Source organism: Labrus bergylta, chromosome 12 (genome assembly GCF_963930695.1).
Source record: "Labrus bergylta chromosome 12, fLabBer1.1, whole genome shotgun sequence".
In the NCBI taxonomy this organism is placed as follows: domain Eukaryota; kingdom Metazoa; phylum Chordata; class Actinopteri; order Labriformes; family Labridae; genus Labrus; species Labrus bergylta.
Genome location: NC_089206.1, coordinates 12,610,101 through 12,627,607, shown reverse-complemented (window position 1 = coordinate 12,627,607; position 17,507 = coordinate 12,610,101). Strand labels below are relative to the sequence as shown.

At 40.0% G+C, this 17,507-nt stretch overlaps 2 protein-coding genes across 4 annotated transcripts; one reads left to right on the top strand and one right to left on the bottom strand.

Moving 5' to 3' along the window:
* Positions 1-643: 643 nt before the first annotated feature.
* On the bottom strand, positions 644-12,053 carry nr2c2 (nuclear receptor subfamily 2, group C, member 2). 3 transcript variants are annotated; one of them, XM_020629579.3, is made up of 15 exons: positions 11,893-12,049; positions 10,083-10,167; positions 9,722-9,817; positions 9,302-9,502; positions 9,067-9,172; positions 8,727-8,906; positions 8,073-8,229; positions 7,823-7,913; positions 7,246-7,391; positions 6,588-6,765; positions 6,043-6,164; positions 5,680-5,819; positions 4,685-4,822; positions 4,452-4,557; positions 644-3,564 (listed from the first exon to the last, which is right to left on the bottom strand). In XM_020629579.3, exons 2-15 carry the CDS (start codon positions 10,134-10,136, stop codon positions 3,390-3,392), a joined length of 1,890 nt encoding a protein of 629 aa, XP_020485235.2. In that variant the 5' UTR covers positions 10,137-10,167; positions 11,893-12,049; the 3' UTR covers positions 644-3,389. The 3 variants fall into 3 exon arrangements, 2 of the variants coding, with proteins under 2 accessions (XP_020485235.2, XP_065816961.1); XM_065960889.1 differs by having other exon boundaries at positions 3,427-3,564; positions 4,435-4,557; positions 11,893-12,050; XR_010667495.1 differs by lacking the exon at positions 644-3,564 and having other exon boundaries at positions 5,648-5,819; positions 11,893-12,053.
* A 2,697-nt stretch (positions 12,054-14,750) lies between these two features.
* b3galt4 (UDP-Gal:betaGlcNAc beta 1,3-galactosyltransferase, polypeptide 4) lies at positions 14,751-17,258 on the top strand. Its single transcript, XM_020629512.3, has one exon. It carries the CDS (start codon positions 14,877-14,879, stop codon positions 15,990-15,992), a length of 1,116 nt encoding a protein of 371 aa, XP_020485168.1. The 5' UTR covers positions 14,751-14,876; the 3' UTR covers positions 15,993-17,258.
* The last annotated feature ends 249 nt before the right edge of the window (positions 17,259-17,507 follow it).

Below are 17,507 nucleotides of genomic sequence, written 5' to 3'. Positions count from 1 at the left end.
TTCTTGGCACAGGCACACTTCTAAGTCTTCTCCAATATGTTTTCAAGCTTGAACGTTCTAGCTTATTCCCGCAAAAAGTATGAGCCAAGCTTTTCAAATACGACGACGTACAGGAAAGTAAATTAACCTAGACGAGGAAGTGTGTCAGCACAGTTTATGTGGTGGTTAGCACTCTACCTTTACAGCCTGCTGGTCCAGGACTCTAACCCTGGCCAGAACCTTCCTGTGCAGGGTGCTTTTTTGGTCTGGATTCCTCCCACTGGAGCACAAGCCATGCTTTTAAATGACCGAAATGTACTGGAAAGAAGATCATCTTCAAAGAAGTTGAGTTGCTAATCCAAGTCTGGTTGATGATAGTGATGTCATCCACTTTTTGATGCTTATTATAATGATCCTGTGTTTTTTTACCCTTTGTGTAACAACAAGCTGTAGAGGTTCACGTAGGTTTTATATTTATAGTGGAGACTTTGAACCAGTAAACTTCACTGCAGTTTATTACTCAATGTTTGAACCCTCACATAAACTTATTTAATATACACTGTACCTCTCAGTCCCTGCTAGACTTGCTGAGGCATGAATCCACGTTACGCAGGGACACTCTTCTTACCTTGTCTTCCTAGCATTAAGAGACACAGCCGTAGAATATTTCACTATGAATTGTTTATTTCTGTCAGAATGTGTGGCTTCAGTGAAGCCCGCCTCAGAGACTAGAATGCTGATACAGAAGCTCAGTCTTTCATACATTTGTTTCATATCTTTATCACTTTGAGGTAGAAATGTAGGGTTGTGACAAACTTGAGCGGAACATGAATGTTGTTTGAATGTTGTTCAATGTTTGAAGGATCATACTTGACATGTGCAAAAAAAAAATGACAAGGTATATTAACATAGTATAAAATGTTAAACATAAGATACTAAATCCACAAAGCTGGAAAAATCTCATCTGATCTGCAGTTTAGGAGCTGCTCACGGTAAATACTTAAAGCCACAACAATTAAATTAAAATAAAATGTTTCATACATCATTTAAAATGCACTTAAGAAACGTCATGCACTGAAATGCACTACAAAAAGATAACAATGCTCCTTATAAGGGCAGACAGCAACAAGTATATAAAATGCTTAAAAACAACATGCACTCATTTTGATGAAATTACATGTACGAAGGCCATTTCATGACAGCGCCTTAAACAGTCTGTGTGGGCTGCAAACCCAAATAACACACACACCATTTCACACAAGACACACTCCTTGCTTACTTCTTTACATCCCCCATCATTCATGTTGGTGTGGATGCTCATTTTAAACCATTCCACTAGTGGGTAGGCCGATACACATCAGTGTATGACTTCAGTCTTCAAGACATCAGTGCACCTGAGACCAGCTCCCATCATTTGTCTTTTTTTTTATATCAGGGAAACCTGCCTGAAAGTACTTTAAGTACACTTTGTATGTAACAAACACATTTGTTCACAACAAATTATAAATGATGAGAAAACATACAAACAGAAAGGTTTTAGTCAGCATGAACATAAAGGAATGTCAGATAAGCTGATCGATGTGCACTTAGCAAATAGCAAATACAAACACAAGTACAAAAACAGTAGCAGAGCTACACACTAGTAACATTTTGAAAGAAAAACCTTCGAGATTACCTTATGCCTTAAAGGAAATAACTGATATTGATAACACATACAAAATGAAGATTAAGCAGACAGTTATGACAACAATGGGACAAAAGGAAGTAACATATAATGATTGTCATACAGGGGAAAGTGATGAGGTGATTGCACTGGTGATTAGCAACTTAATGTCTATAATATCGATATATAAGAGTACCTTCACATCATAACACTCCAAGACTTAAAGATGTTTCAAAAAATGAAAAGGGTTAGCGTATTTTTTGGGTTACTTTGGCAGATATGACGTTGTGAGTGTGAGTTAGAAGTTCAACTTTAAGACAGAATGACATCAGAGGCCTGTACTATGCAGAAAGTGCTTTTCTTATCCGGCTACACCAACCATAACAAAAGGAGGTCACACTTAGAGCTAACACAAAGCTGGTTATTAACTATAAGTCTACCGTCAACCGATAGCAATATGTTACATACTTAGAGCAGAAATATGAATGACTTAGAGAGACTTAAAGGCTTATAATATCTCTCCATCATAAGTGTGTCACTATATTTCATAACCTGTTATAAGTCTCTGTTGTTATCAGGGAAGCACATGTCAATCTTTCATGGATATCTTCAAATTAAATTGTCCAGGAAACAAAAAATGGATCTCTTATTCCCAATATGACCTGCAGCCTAGGTGTTTAGCACGAGTTAACGTGGCCATCTCCTCCCCAGTAAGAAGTGAGCGACCTTCGTAGTGCCCAGATTTGACCCTGAAGTGACCCCGCTGACCTCCAAGCACAGGCCTCTGAAGTTTGTCATGTTCTCATGAGTTAAGAACGGGCTTGGTGGTAGCTCAAAGCTTTGCCAGTGTTACTCCATATTCAAATGGAAAGGGTTTGATAATTCAGGTTTAAATTAAGTTGTTGTATAAAATGACAGTTGTCATTCAAACCATGATTGTATTTTTATTCAACCTGAAGAACTGTAGCTCATTCGCTTTTATCTCCTAGGAAGTTCAGTCATCAGTCCTGTTCAGTTTGAAAACATAAAAATAAGAAAATAATGCCAAGCAGTCTTCAATTCTTTGTAGTATGACATTCAGAAGAGCATCAAGTGGTCTCTGTAACAGCCTCAATTGTCAACACCAAATCACTGTCATTGAAATACCACTTTATACTGATGCACTCATGTTCCCAAATACCAACACTAGAACATCCTTAACAGTTTAAAACACCTAAGAGTTAGTACTTTATTTTATCAGATTCTGCTTTTTAAAAAGATGCAGTTATACTTTGACTTTTTAAGATTTCTATTAGGTTTTTATTATCATTCAAATGTATCTGATATCTGAAATAAACTTAAGATCATTTATGAATTTGGTCGACATGAGAGCATGATAAGGCTTTGTAAGTGCTTTAAAAACATCAAGGGGATGAGTACAGATGAAGCTGCAGAGGATTCCTGTTTTGAATTCAGCTCAGAGTTACCCAGTTTAGGCCCAAAACACAAGATGACTGAACTGCCTGAGCATCAGAAAACATTCCAAGTGTCATACTGGATTTCAAATACCAGAATATCTTTTTTTTTTTTAATCATGTAGGGATTCCTGAATGACTATGCACCATGTATTGTAGGAAAACAAGGGGTCCCCTGCAGGTATTTGGACCTGGGTTCAACAGTTAACCCTATGAGAGACTTACAGCGTACCTGAAGTGGAGACTCACTCATTTGAAAGTTCTGGGTGCTGGAGTGTCGAAGTGATTGGCTGTCATTCTGAAGGGTCAGAGTCCTGGCTGTTATACTCAGCCGTCTCCATCTTGAGGATGTAGGGAATGATGCTGTCAATAGACACGTTACCGATCAAGCCAGTGAAGAAGAGCTCCTCTGTGATGCTCGAGTTCATGAGGCGAAGTGCTGGGAGACGAGTCAGAATACGAGTCAATCTGGGAAAATAAACAAATAACTATTAATGCAAAGAAATTCTTGATCAACTTATTTTCAGAATAAGATGTTATTAAAGGCTCCAATGCTTGGAAATTATATAACTCATGAGAATGTTTATCGAAAAAGAAAGTCTGTGAAAGAGGTTAAAACTTTTTAAGTTTTGGTGTCAGAGAGATGCTGTTCATTCAATTCAGTGATACACCTGAGGGTTGTTACCTACAGATGAACATCAGGCTTTAGGTTTAACATTTTTTTTATGTCACATCAGCTCCTTGGTCCACACATGATTGCGACCCCCCCTCCCCTCCCCCTCCTCGGCCTGGTGGAGAGTGTGATAGCCTGTTATTAGGTAAATATTCAGCACCCTGGCATGTTTGGTCTCAGTAAAATGACAATCTCCCTTTAACACATCAGAGTTTTTTGTGACTAAGAAAAGCTCTGACGTATCATGTGATGCATCCCAGTGCGCATTGTAGACTATTAATAGCATAATTAAATAAAAGAAGAATGAAACAACGTACAACAATAAGAGTTTGAATGCTGTTTCAAAGGTTATTTAAACTGTCTGGGGATTGTATTGAAAATGGCATACATTTCTACAGTGTTAAAACTTTCTCTGAAACATAAACATAAATGTAATTCTGTTATTAGGGTGACATTTCAAGTGATATATATTTCATGTTTGGCAGTATGGTGTTCAGGTGTTGAAGCAGTAAAGAGAATTATTTAATTTGATTTGTTTATGTCATGTCTTTATTTTAGAGTAGTATTGATAAGAGTATCTATAAGAGTATCTTTAAGTATCGGTATCGATACCATTCTTTACTGGTACATGTACTGGATTGAAGCTGGCTTTGAATCATACACACTGGAGGTGTGAGTGCACCTGTAGGTGTCTTCTGGATAGGTTTTCTGCACATAGTCCTGCAGCTCCATCAAAGCTTTCTCCTGGAACTTCTCAATCTGCCCGCTGCCGTCCACACCGGGATGATCTGACAAGACAGACACAATCCCAAACCCCAAACCAGGTCATGTATTGCCCCCTTCAGGTGGGCTGATTTAATATTTACTGACTGAGTACAAGTAATTATGTCTGTTATGAACTTGAGTAGGACTCACCAGGGCTGAACAATACAATAGCTTTCAGGTAGGCATATTCGTAGCTGTCCGTGTCCAACCTCGACATGCTGTTACAGAACTCCTGGAACTTCCAAATATGCTCCATCACCTGCTTCACCCTCTCCCCCGAAAGCTTGTCTGCGAGGGATGACAAGACCTAGTTTGATATATCGAGTTTAACCATTCACCTATTGATATGCTTTTCAGTCTCAAATCCTTATAAAAACCAGCACAGTAGACATTTTCTCCACTTTATATTGAAATCCAATCTGTGGCATCTGTCTTCATTTATGACACAGACTTATGAACAATGGTGCGGCCCCTTTGCAGCTCAATAGTCTCATACTGGACTGTGTGACAATAATGGTAAAACACAGTGTTTCTCTTTTTTTATGTCAATTTAATACATAAGAGTTAATCAAAATCTAATTAAAAAAAGTAAAAGAAAAATGTATCTATTACTTGACACATGAATGAAGAAAGCACACATGCACCAAACTCCAGGAAATGTCTCCACATTTTTGGGGTGAGCTGCTTTTGTGAACCCAAACAGCCATTTTTGTCACCTGAGCTTTTTCCAAAATGTTCCTACCAGCCCTCAAGTAAAATTTCCACATGAAGTTGGGGTGAGTTGATGTGTTAAGCAGCAGGAAATTATTATGATGACATGTATACCCTGTGACCAGCAAACGACCTGTGCAATCTTTGTGCACTAAGAGACGCTGCGTTATGTTTTTTGCTGGCCCGAATGTTCTTTGTTGCTCTCTGAACACGTCCATTTACACCATGCAATGATATAAAGGTAGACACTGTCATCACATCGTCAGACTCAGTGGTTCATACACTGATTTCTAGAATTTTTTAGGAGGTCATTAGTGAAAACACTGAGGGTAAACGATCTTCAGTCCTGCTTAGGTGTACTCTGTTATGGAAACAACTGAAGTTTGTATGTGTGTGCCCTACTGAGGAGTGATGACGAGCTCTGTTGTCCATACCGTCCTGGATGCTGCTCTGAAGGTGGTTGATGATGGCAGTGAGGATAGTTGACAGGTTCATCACATGAGCGCACTGAGCCAGACCCAGAGTGAACAGCTCATTCCAGCAGGCTCGCACCAAACAAGTGTGTGCCTCCAGACTGACAAAGATAAGATACAAAGAGAAGTGTGAGCACATGGATATGCGTGTTTACTGTGTGAAAGCAGGAGCTTTCATTGTTTCCTAAAGCCCTCCATGAGGTTGACTATCTGAAGTTGTGGTCTGATCAGTTTTGGTTTCATCAGTCATTTGCTGATGTTTTGTCTCTTTGCATGTGTCTTTTTTCAAGTTGACATGACTTCTTGTATCAAATGCATCCTCACCCAAGAGCTGAGAAGGCAGGGATCGATCGTGCCCAGTGCATGGAGAGAAAGAGAAGTCTTGACGCCGACTCACAGATGTAATGTACATTCAAATACTCGGGCAAAGGGCTTGGCATGGTCAGCTAGAAAAGAGAGGATAGGGCAAATTATCAATAAATAAATAAATACATAAGAATTTTGCAAAATGACAACCATGGAATGAAGGTTAAAAAAGCACCAGCAGGTGTCCCAATTTTACATCAAATCAACAGTTTCAGTATGTTTGACATTTTTAGCATTTAATGAGCAACCAAAACTTTGAGGGTGTAAGGTAAATATACACAAGTGTTATATGTACAGCTCGTAATACAATGTAGCCACGTGAATAAAGGCTTTAAAGTGCTTCAGTCATTTGAAATCAGTGTGGTTTGAAATCTTTTACAAATCTCACATGTTTGTTGACCACCAAGTCAAAGCTCATTACTGAAACATGTATCTATTATTTTGGATATATGGATTATGGACATTAGCTGTTTGACTAAAATTAAATGAAAACCTTAAACTACCTTAAAACCAACATGGCTGTCTGTGAGCAGTGGTCCTTCAACCTCAATGATGGGGGTCTCCTGGTCTCGGCCAATCAGCTGAATGGTTGTTCCACCCACACAATGTGACTTATCTGCCAGTCTCTGTCCGGAACCCACTTCAGTTGGGCTGAAAACTTTGGCCAGGGTGTCAAAGGCACTGTGAAAACAAAAACAAAAAGTAATGTATTTCTTATTTACAACTCCTTTAAAAAAATGTTTTTTTTAATCCTCCATGACTAAAAACTGGCGTGGGCTCTGTGCTTTTTTCTGGCCCTGATAGGGCCTCTGTCTAAATTCTATTCCCAGTACAGAGTTTACTTCTTGTTGCGATTATGAAAAAGTTATAATTTATTACTTGGCCAAACGCCTGTTTCACTGGTTTTGCAGGATGTTTGTGACAAATTTCGAGAGATTTTATTCCATGGCCAGAAACAACAAACTTTAGAGGCTGAAAAATAGGCTTATCTATTTTATTTTTTTATTTTTTTTATATATATATATATATATAAAAAAAAAAATATGGTGCCAAAACTAACCAAGAAACGATGGGATCTCATCGCTGTTAGAGTGAGTAATGTGATGTTGCTGAAACCTCTCACAAACACACTTCCCTCCACTCTGAGCTCTGCAGACTGACCGTGTTATCTCGCTGGCAGACTGCTCCTCCTGTTGGCTGTCCGAGGTATCACTGTTGTTTAGATTCTCTTTCAGTGAGTCACTCAGGTTTGCCAATGATGTTACCACACTGGCCAGTGTCCCCAAGTCCCCTTGACCAGACTCCATCTGAAATCAAATGAAACAATGCACAATGATTTCCCATTAAATGTGCCACTGTTGAAACTAAATCATCAGTATTAAACTGAGGAAAAGCACAATATTGTGTTGCCAGTAGCAGAAAGAATCGCCTACATCTCAAAATACATTCAATGAATGGATACAGATTAAAAGACTTTATAAAGGTTATTTGGGGTACTCAGTTGGTGGCCCCAAAGTTATTTATAATAATTAAAAATTCATTGCCTGATTGTTGTCAGGATTGGGGACATGAGTGTCCAGTTCATAAAGAATTATAGGAATAGTCATGAACAAAATTGACCCGGGGTTATGTGAGTGTGAGAGTCGAAAGATCATACTACTACTCCTCCTACAGGTCGTATAAGGAAACCTAACAGGCAGATGTAATATATGCACTGTAACTGCATGAACAGCTGTACCTTTGAGTCAGCGGCCAGCAGCAGAGTTCCATCACTCTGGATGATCGGCTGCTGGATATTAACCAGCATCCCCTGGTCCAGCAGGCTGGATCTGCACATGAGATGAGATGAGATGAGATGAGATGAGATTCAACTTTATTGTCATTACACATATACAAGTATAGAGTAACATGACACAGAGCATAATAAAAAACAGTCGTATTACAGCAACCATGCCTCAGGTTTGTCTGCAGATCTGATTCCCACTGACCTGGAGCCATCTGTCTCTGTATCTGAGATAAAGGTTGGCGTGGCAATAAGTGGACTGTTTAGATCTTTGCGAATGTAGATCTTTTGGGTGGAGGCAGCACAGTTGGCATGCTTCTCTCTGGGCAATACATCGATGGGCTTTCTCTCACTCTGGACAGCTGAAAGTTAACAGCAATCACATAAAGTGTGTTTATTTAAAAAAAAATGCTGTGGATGAATTGTTATTATGATAAAAGAGATACAAAACAGCTTGCAAGGAGAAATGTAGACACATCAGTGATGACATGACACTTTGTCCTTTTGTTTTGAGCGATTACAATTGTTGGAATTATTAAGGAAATGCATCCAAGGAGCTGAAGTACTCCGTCAAAGGGGTTCTGCAGTGTTCAATGTGTTCATTTTCACATTATGAAACCTTTCTTTCACCACTGTTTCACAGATTCAGAGCTCAAACGACATCTCAAAACCATAAGTGATAAGAGGGGCCTGACATCTCCCTACATCCCTCAACTATGTGCAAAAGACTTATTACTTTATATGGAAGGAAATCATTTAAAAAAAAAAATAGAAATAAATCTTTTATATACTTTCAAGACTACCAGCAGATACACTGATATGATACTTGATCTGAGTGGCACTGTTGATGCAAACTCACACTCAGTCTTCATCCCCATATTAAGGCATTTCCTCAACCGGCAGAACTGGCAGCGATTGCGGTGGTGTTTGTTGATGACACAGTCTTGTTTACTGCGGCAGCTGTACGTCAGGTTCTTCCTCACGCTCCGCTTGAAGAAGCCTTTACATCCCTCACAACTGACCGCTCCGTAGTGACGACCTAAACACCAAGTGAACATGTAACACAGACATCAGCGAACACCAGTCCTGTCAGATAGATAGAGCCCTCTGTATCAGGCTCTACTCAAGTGTAAAAAAGAGCATTCAGTAAGGGGAAAACATTGGTGTCAGTACATTTCTGATAAACTAAGTGTAGGTACCTGAGGCCTTGTCCCCACACACCAGACAGTACTCCACTGGCTGTGCTCGCCCCAAGTCCCCTGTCTGCCCAAACAACCTCTCCATTGACACTGGGTCTGTTACAATCTGAAAGTCAAAGTCAAACACAGGCCATATATCTGGTATTTCACATGAACACAACGTCAATATCACATTATTTCACCAAGACATTGCCAATGCCGTCCCAGAGGGTGACATTATGGGGGGGGACTGTACCTGTATCCTTCCAGGCAGCAGGCTGTCTGCAGCAGTGAAGATGAGCTGCTTAGCATTTTGGCTGTCTGATGAGGTCAGGATAACCTTGCTTGCCCCTGAACTGTCAGCTGTAGTCAGAATGAATTGTTGTTTCTGAGCACTAGGGGGCTTGATGGATGTCACTATCTGGATCTTCTGACCTGTCTGCTGGTCGGTTACAATCTGAGGGTGTTAAGAGATGGAGGATGGATACAGGACAAAGAAGGAGGTGTATACACATCAATGGGGTCAAGTTAAAAAAAAAAAAAAAGTAAGCAACGCTGATCTTAGGAGATCCAAGTCACATATTGTGACATCAATTTATTCAAGAAAACTTTCATAAGACAGGAAGAAGTGTCCCCATTCTCTAAAGATAGCTAAAGTTGAGAGTACAGCAATTACCTGTATTCGCTGTGGTGTTGTGGTAGGTTCAGTGGAGATGACCTGAAAGCGCTGTGGTGACTCACTCATCATTGAGTCTGAAGGAGAGCATGACCCCTAGAACCAGAAACACATTTTGACGGGATGAAACACATACATAAAAATAAACAAGTCCTGGAGAAGAGAGACTATCACAACACAACACGTGTAAGTCTGTCCCTTTGTCTACAAGAGGTCTGTAGCTGTGGTAACAATATAAAACTATCATCTGCTAACCACACGCCCAAAGATAGAAGCACTACAGTATTTTTTAATGTAAAATCTATTGAGGCTAAAGTAGTAGAACTTAGTACATCATGGAAGTCATTCTCTGCACACTCACCTCTCCCTCGTGCTCAGAGCCCAGTTTCTGCTGCGAGAGCAGATTCAGGTTCATGGTCCTGATGATGTAAGGACATTAGTGAGGTCTGTTTGGAAAGATGCCACATTCATTAATCAACCACCAAGTTGCAAGATGTCAGAGAAAAGCATGATGCATATGCAGCCTGGGATGGTTTTATCATCATAATGTAGTACTGAGTCATCAATGGAGATGTACTATGACAAACATGGAAGTATAGGTTTTGATAAAAGTTATGAAGTTTTATCTTTTTAATGAGTTTTTTGTTTATTTCAGTAAACTTGCAGTGAAGTCATTGTCCACAGCATTATAGGTTTTTTTCTCCTCTTGTTTTGATGCACTGTTAATAATATGTCTCAGGCTTTGACACAAAAAAAATCTCACTCAGGAGGCAAAAAAAAGCAAAAAAAAAAGCATAGACAATTATTTAATGCTAACTAACATTAATATTAAAAAATAATTATAACCTAATGTGTCAAAAGATAACCTGTTTGGTGCTCCGTATCTTGCCTGGCATTAACACCAGTAGTGTGGATTTGCTTCTAGGTCACACCTGGTGTGATATTCTTCCTGTTCAGCGATCATGAGAAAATGTGTTGTGTGGCAAATCAAGCCTCAGCATGACTTCGGCGATGCCACCACTAACCGTGACCTCAGAGTGTGACCTCGATTTTCAATTTCTAACACTAGAGACTGCACCTCACTCCCACTGGAAACTACGTCACCACCTTTTTATATGCATACATTTCAATCACAGCCTTTATTTCAACTGTCTTTCTTTACATGCAAGAAAATGATCCCACAATGCAGAAATGATTTTCTTCAAGTAAAAACATGACAGGTTGTGATCCATGCACAGTTTGTTAAAAAAAATATATATTTCTATCCATGGATGAAGTACTTTTTAAATATAATATATAAATATTCTACTACAGATATGTAATGATACCGGCACATAGAAAACTCCCTTAAAAAAAGCCTATGGGCTTTTGGAAACCTGTAATGCTGTATATCGATTCCTTGTCGACTACAATGCATTTGGGCATCTTCCTTTGCAGAATAAAGTGACAACATCCCCTTAAATCAAAACACATGTAAACATGTTATGAGCCTGTGACCAAAGGGAGAAGCCTCTGATTAACCATTGGTCTAACACAGTGCCCATCATTACATCCTTCCTTAAACGCATCACAACACAGAACAAAATGGAGAACCTGGCAGTCAGCCAATAAATCTACATACAAATCCTTATGATAAATATATTTAAAAAAAAAAAAATCATAGTTCACATAGTACAGTGCGCGTTATGCTCAGGTAGTGTGTTAAATATAAAAAAATTAAAAAAGCACAGCTTTAAACTGTCATGTTAATTTCAACCCCATGGCTGTCACCGGGATGGCAAAGGTAAAAGGGTCGAGTTCATCTGCAGCCACTTAAAGTTAGCTTTCCTTTATTAGCTGTTTAAGCCATCTTAGTGCAAGTTAAGTCTGCTTGCAAGAGACGACTGCATCCGTGTCACTCATCTGGATGGTTATAATAGGATGCAGGGATAATGGTTAAAGTTGACAGCAGTGTCATAAATTAACAATTGGTTCAAGTGTCAATGTGAGGCATATCAGCGCCCAAGCATTTGGCGTTTTCTTCCCCCGATCCCGGGTTGCCAGAGTCGGGCAGGAAGGAAGCTCCGCAATCGGCTGGCTAACGAGCTAGCTCTGGGATTAGCTGCGCTGTTTTATCATCCGGTATCTCTTGCAGGGCTTTCTGCGGTTTTCATCCCGGCTATGAGACTTACCTCCGGTCAACACTGCTCACTGATTTTGGCGCTCTCGTCTTTTTTATAAAAATGTTTGTTTTGGTTTTCTTCTGTTAAAGGTCATAGTTCGTGACCCCACCACCAACCAGCGCGTCGGTGATGGTTGCAGTTTTTTTTTTTTTTTTTTTTTTTCCTTTCTTCCCCCTCCTTCCTCTCTCTCGCGCGCGCACACACACACACCAACCCGCGCGCGTCCGGTAACCCTCCACCGCGAGCCAGACAGTACTGACGTCATCATGTCTGACTGTCTTCAGATGCTCCTGTCAAGCTATTTCTATTTGTAATAAAAATGATTAAGAGAACAAAAGACAAGCTCAATGAACAGATAAATATTGCGTCACTTCGAAGTGAAACAATGGAATATAAGATGCTAACTTATTCTGTGAATTGTACAGGCCTACCCAAACGTTTATAATGTTTTTTTTTTTTTTTTAGTTAAGGAAATATATAAAAGTCTTGACACTAAGAGTAGACACTGAAGCTTTTAATTTCTGATTTTTTTTAATATTCAACACACATGCTATATATATCTATAACAGTCCGTCCTTGACAATAAACTTCACCCCCATAAAACACTACCCACGTGACCTGCTTCATTATTATCATTGTATTATTGTATTATTATTATTATTTAGGTCAATATATATATACATATATACTGTACATTCTATATATTGTATTATATTATTATACTAGTCTATATTATTTAACATTTCATTATATTACACTATATTGTTCATATTGCACTATATTATATTATACTACATTATATTATATAACTGCACTCTGCATTACTGTGGTACAACACTGCCTCTCTTCTCTGCTGTTTACATTACTTGCTGCTATTGCTCATACCAAGTCACTTTAATCACTTGTCACTTTATCTTGTCATTCTCTGCAAACACTGTCTCAATTCTCAATTCCCCCCAGTTAACTTCATCATTCATTTTGTACTGTATATACCCCCTGTTTTTATTTGTATTTTGTATTTGTATTTTTATATTTATTTATCTTATCTATTCTGTTTAATGTGTATTTTTGAGCTTTCTTGTCTGTGCTGCTGTAACGCCCAAATTTCCCCTCTGGGGATCAATAAAGTACTATCCTATCCTAAACATTTAAAATGTTTTTGTTTTTTTTTAGTTAAGGAAATATAAAAAAGTCTTGACACTAAGAGTAGACACTGAAGCTTTTAATTTCTGCTTTTTTTAATATTCAACACATAGGCTATATCTACCTTTGTTATTTTGCAAAGTCTTTAAAATCATCATCATGTACATTAAAAATACATTATATTTAAGGAATGGAACTTCTTTTGACTCCATACTGCATATTGTGAGTTTGTAGCCTGCTAAAAAAAAAAATTTCACCTCATTGTATATCATCAAACAAGTAGTAAACGTGTTACATCATTGCTCCTCTTTCTGTTATCTTAGTGTGGTTACACCGGAAGATAAATGTTGAAAATTATGCCGTTCACTTTGACTACAGCTTGCTCAGAGCATCAGGGAAACCTCACCATCAAATTTAAATAAATGCCTCAGTCAAGCTGGGTGAGAATAACAAGGGAATGTTGGCCACTGTGGTTTATAACACATTTAGAAAGAGAAAAGAAGGTCATATTTACACAGCTTATATTAGGGCCTTAGACAATATACTAAATTAATAACACTAAATTAATTAATACATTTCCTATATCTGTTATCATTTGTTGGCGTCTTCTGTGCTTTACCCTGCAGTAGAATAGTGAAGAATCAGCTCATATTTGCATGAACCATTTGACTACATTTACATGAGGTTCTTCTCTCACAACAAGGCTCAAACACAAGCTAAAATTCAGTAACTCAGTACCTTTGAGTGAACTCTAGGTGTCGCCCTGCACCAGCAGCACACGACTGGGCTTGCAGGAGAACAATACACACACGGATAAGCTTCAAATCCCTTCAAATCATCCTGATTTGAAAAGAAAATCTGATATGATCTCGCCTTTCCTTATCGCTTTCTCAATCTGATATGGGATACTACGATTGTAGGCTACAACAGGCCATATAAGTTGATCATACATCTGCTTTAGATATCCTATCCATTTCGCCATTCTATGGCTATGTTACAGCTATTTTGAAATCTTATAGGCTATTAATAAACATAAACATATCAAACAGGCCTCCTTTTTCCTTCAGTCAAAGGTTATTTAGCCTGAATCAAAATTTGGTTTATCATTTTTGAAGTCTTGATAGGTAGGCCTAATGATAAAACACAGCGATGTGTTACGTTTTGATAAATAGCCCATTAAAATAATAAACTAAAGGCCTAAAATAAAAAGAAAAACACTCTTTAAAAGGACAACATTTGTCGATTTATAGCTACCCATTAGGCCTACATTGAAGAATAAAATATGTAGATTTTGTTTTAGCCTGTGTAGCAGCTGGTATGTCCACAGGACAGTCGTACGCAGCCTGGTGACCGGAAAAACAAAGCGGTTCATCCGAGGCAGTGTGCATCACATCAGCAGAGCAGAGCGCATTCTGCCACACGAAAGTGAAAATCATTGAGGACATGGGCCTATACATCGCAATCGACTCAAAGAGCAGCTCTTTATTACAGTAACAAGCAGCTTCGGGCTGCAGCCAGATCGATCGTCTTATTTGCGCAGCTGCATATCCGACTTTCGTTAAAGAGGACAGGGCTGCAGCAGCAGCATCAACACAAGAGCAGGAGAGCCGCACTTTTGCCGCATCCTCACCGCCCTGGCACTCTCCTCCGTCTGCAGCAGAGTGTTATTTAACATCGGAGCGGAGGAACAACGAGGAGATCAAGAGAGTGGGAAGCGCAATGACGGTACAGTGATTTTTTGTTGTTGTTGTTGTCTTGAGGACTTGAGGGAAAAGAACCAGGGGAGAAACGTGAGAGTTGAAGAAGCTGCATCGGTGGCCGGAGCTGCGCATTGGTAGCGGGGCTTGGTCATGGTCGGTCGGGGACTTTGGGTATGTAAGCCCCGGTTAGGAAAGCGAGGGAGCAGGCTTGGCGTTCTGCCAATTTTTTGTGCCGCGACAGCGATCCTATCCCTTCTGGCTCTGCTCTTTTTGGACTTCATCGAGTCATGGGTCACCTCCATGAGCATGAACAGGGTGTTGGAGCCGCACGCCGGCATCATTCCGCCGCAGAGTGTCCCCCCTGCAAGACCCGAGGAGTTCCTGCTCATGCCAAGTCCGCTGGTGTGCCAGAGAGCCAAGCCTTACCTCATCACCATGGTTACCTCGGCTCCTGCCAATCAGAGGGCTCGCCAAGCCATCCGGGACACCTGGGGAGGGGAGGTGGAGGTAAGGGGCCTGCGGGTCATGACCCTGTTCATGGTGGGTGTGGCGGCAGACCCTGGACTTTCCAAGCTTCTGATAGAGGAAGCCAGAGAGAAAGGAGACCTGATTCAGGGTCGTTTTGTGGACACTTACTCTAATCTTACCCTGAAAACCTTGTCCATGTTGGGATGGGCCCGTCGGTTCTGCCCTCAGGCTCACTTCATGGCCAAAGTGGACGATGATGTACTGTTTAATCCCAGTGCCCTTTTGCACTACCTCAACAAGAGCCGTAACCCCTATGAGCAAGGAGACTTGTACCTCGGCAGGGTTCATCTTCATGTGGCTCCGGACCGGGATCCAGACAGCAAGCACTACCTCCCTGCAGGGGCCTACCCCCCCTCTGTCTTTCCTGATTATTGCAGTGGTACAGCCTATGTCCTGTCCCGTGCTGCATTGCTCAAAATCTCCCTAGCAGCATCAGCATCACCTTTATCCACCCCTCTGCCCCCCGAGGATGTGTTTGTGGGCCTGTGTGCCCGGGCAGCTGGGGTCCTGCCCTCACACTGTCCCCTCTTCTCCGGAGGCCCTGCTGTGCCATATGGGCGCTGCTGCTATAAGGCCATGGTCTCCATCCACCACATCGCACCCAGGGAGATGCTGCACTACTGGGCTGATGTCCATTTATCACAGCCCTGCTCCTGGCTGACTCTGCGTGCTTCTCTGGGAATGTGCAAAGTCCGGGCGATGATTGGGACAGTTCTGGGGCTGGAGGGGGGGTTATGAGGGTTAATATAGAAGAAAAACAAGACTGATTGGGGCTGTGCCTCGCTTTAATACTGTGAACAGCACAAGTGCTCTGCTTTGAACCTATGTGTACTAGAAAAATGTCACCTTATTTTTATAGCTTTCATTTTTTTTTACACTTTAATGTATTCAAATGGCTTGTTTTTGTTTTGCATAAAAGGGTATGATCATCTGGCAGTTATGAAGACCTGTCACAGTAGTCTTTGACTGTTAGAGCATCTGTCATCTCTACACTTACATATGGTGTAGTAGAACAAACCACAGTGGCATGCCGATAGTAGAAATGTTCTGACACCATTACTTCCTTCCCAATGCTGACTATATATTACAGAGTATTATTCAAAAGCTGCCTGTATATGTAATGCTCTGAAGAAACACTATGCTTCCCCTCCAAATGGAAATATTGCATATTGCATAGCTGCAGGCTATAACTGGAGGGATTTTCTTTTTCAGAATTAGATATTACACAATTGCAGATATTTGGCTAACTCTGACTCATGTTACACACCACATAGTTGTCGTCTTCTGGTGTCACATAATCAATTCTCTCATCAGTTAATAATAATAATAATAATAATAATTACACCAAGTATTTCTATTAACATACTAAGTGCTAAATGTTAATGCTGCTATCTTGATATATGTTCCATCTGTTCTGTTACTTGTCAGGTACCGAAAATGTAGATGTTAAGACGCTTCAATGCATGAAGATATCAAACCACAGGATTGTCATACCTTGTAGTGAGAAAAGTAATATGTAATAAGTTTAAAAGTTTGTAGTGTTCCAAACAGAAAAAAAACAATTCCCTCAGTACAGGATATATCCAATTTAGGAATCATAACATACACTCAAGAAAAAAATGACTTGATAATTTGTGCAGCCTGCCATTTATTTGATGGTTGATATTTGAGGCGGTGCGACGTATTCCAGTTCTGAAAACCGTTTTACGGAGACAGTTTGGTTCCTTTGTCTTTGCAGGTTCAGTTATTCTACAGCGTGGATATTTCCCACCTGTTCTAGTGAAACGAAACATTAAGCAGAGAAGGCTGGCGTGTGTTGACTAGGATTGGTCTGAAAAGTATTTTCTAAAAGGGAATAGGGAAAATAGGGAGGAAAAAAAAGTGTTCAGATAAAGCCTCAGTGTGTTGCCCCACCCTAATCGTAATAGAAAACATGTCATAGTATTAACACTCAGGAAGTATGTGAATAGATAACAAATAAACCACTCTCTATCTTACAGCAAAGTGCCTTTTTTTCTTCTCCTGTTTCAGCACTCAACATCCGTCACATTAGGTTTCCCTTCTCCTTTAATTAAGGAAGTTACCAACTAACTGTAAAATGTTTCACCAACACAGGCGAACAAATGTGAGCTATACACCACATCATATGGGAAGTTAATAGATTTATGTCAAGAGCCTTAAGTCATCCAATCATTCTTAAATCATTAACCAAGTATGGCTTAGTGGGTGCTCAACCCTCAAAGCCATCTGATA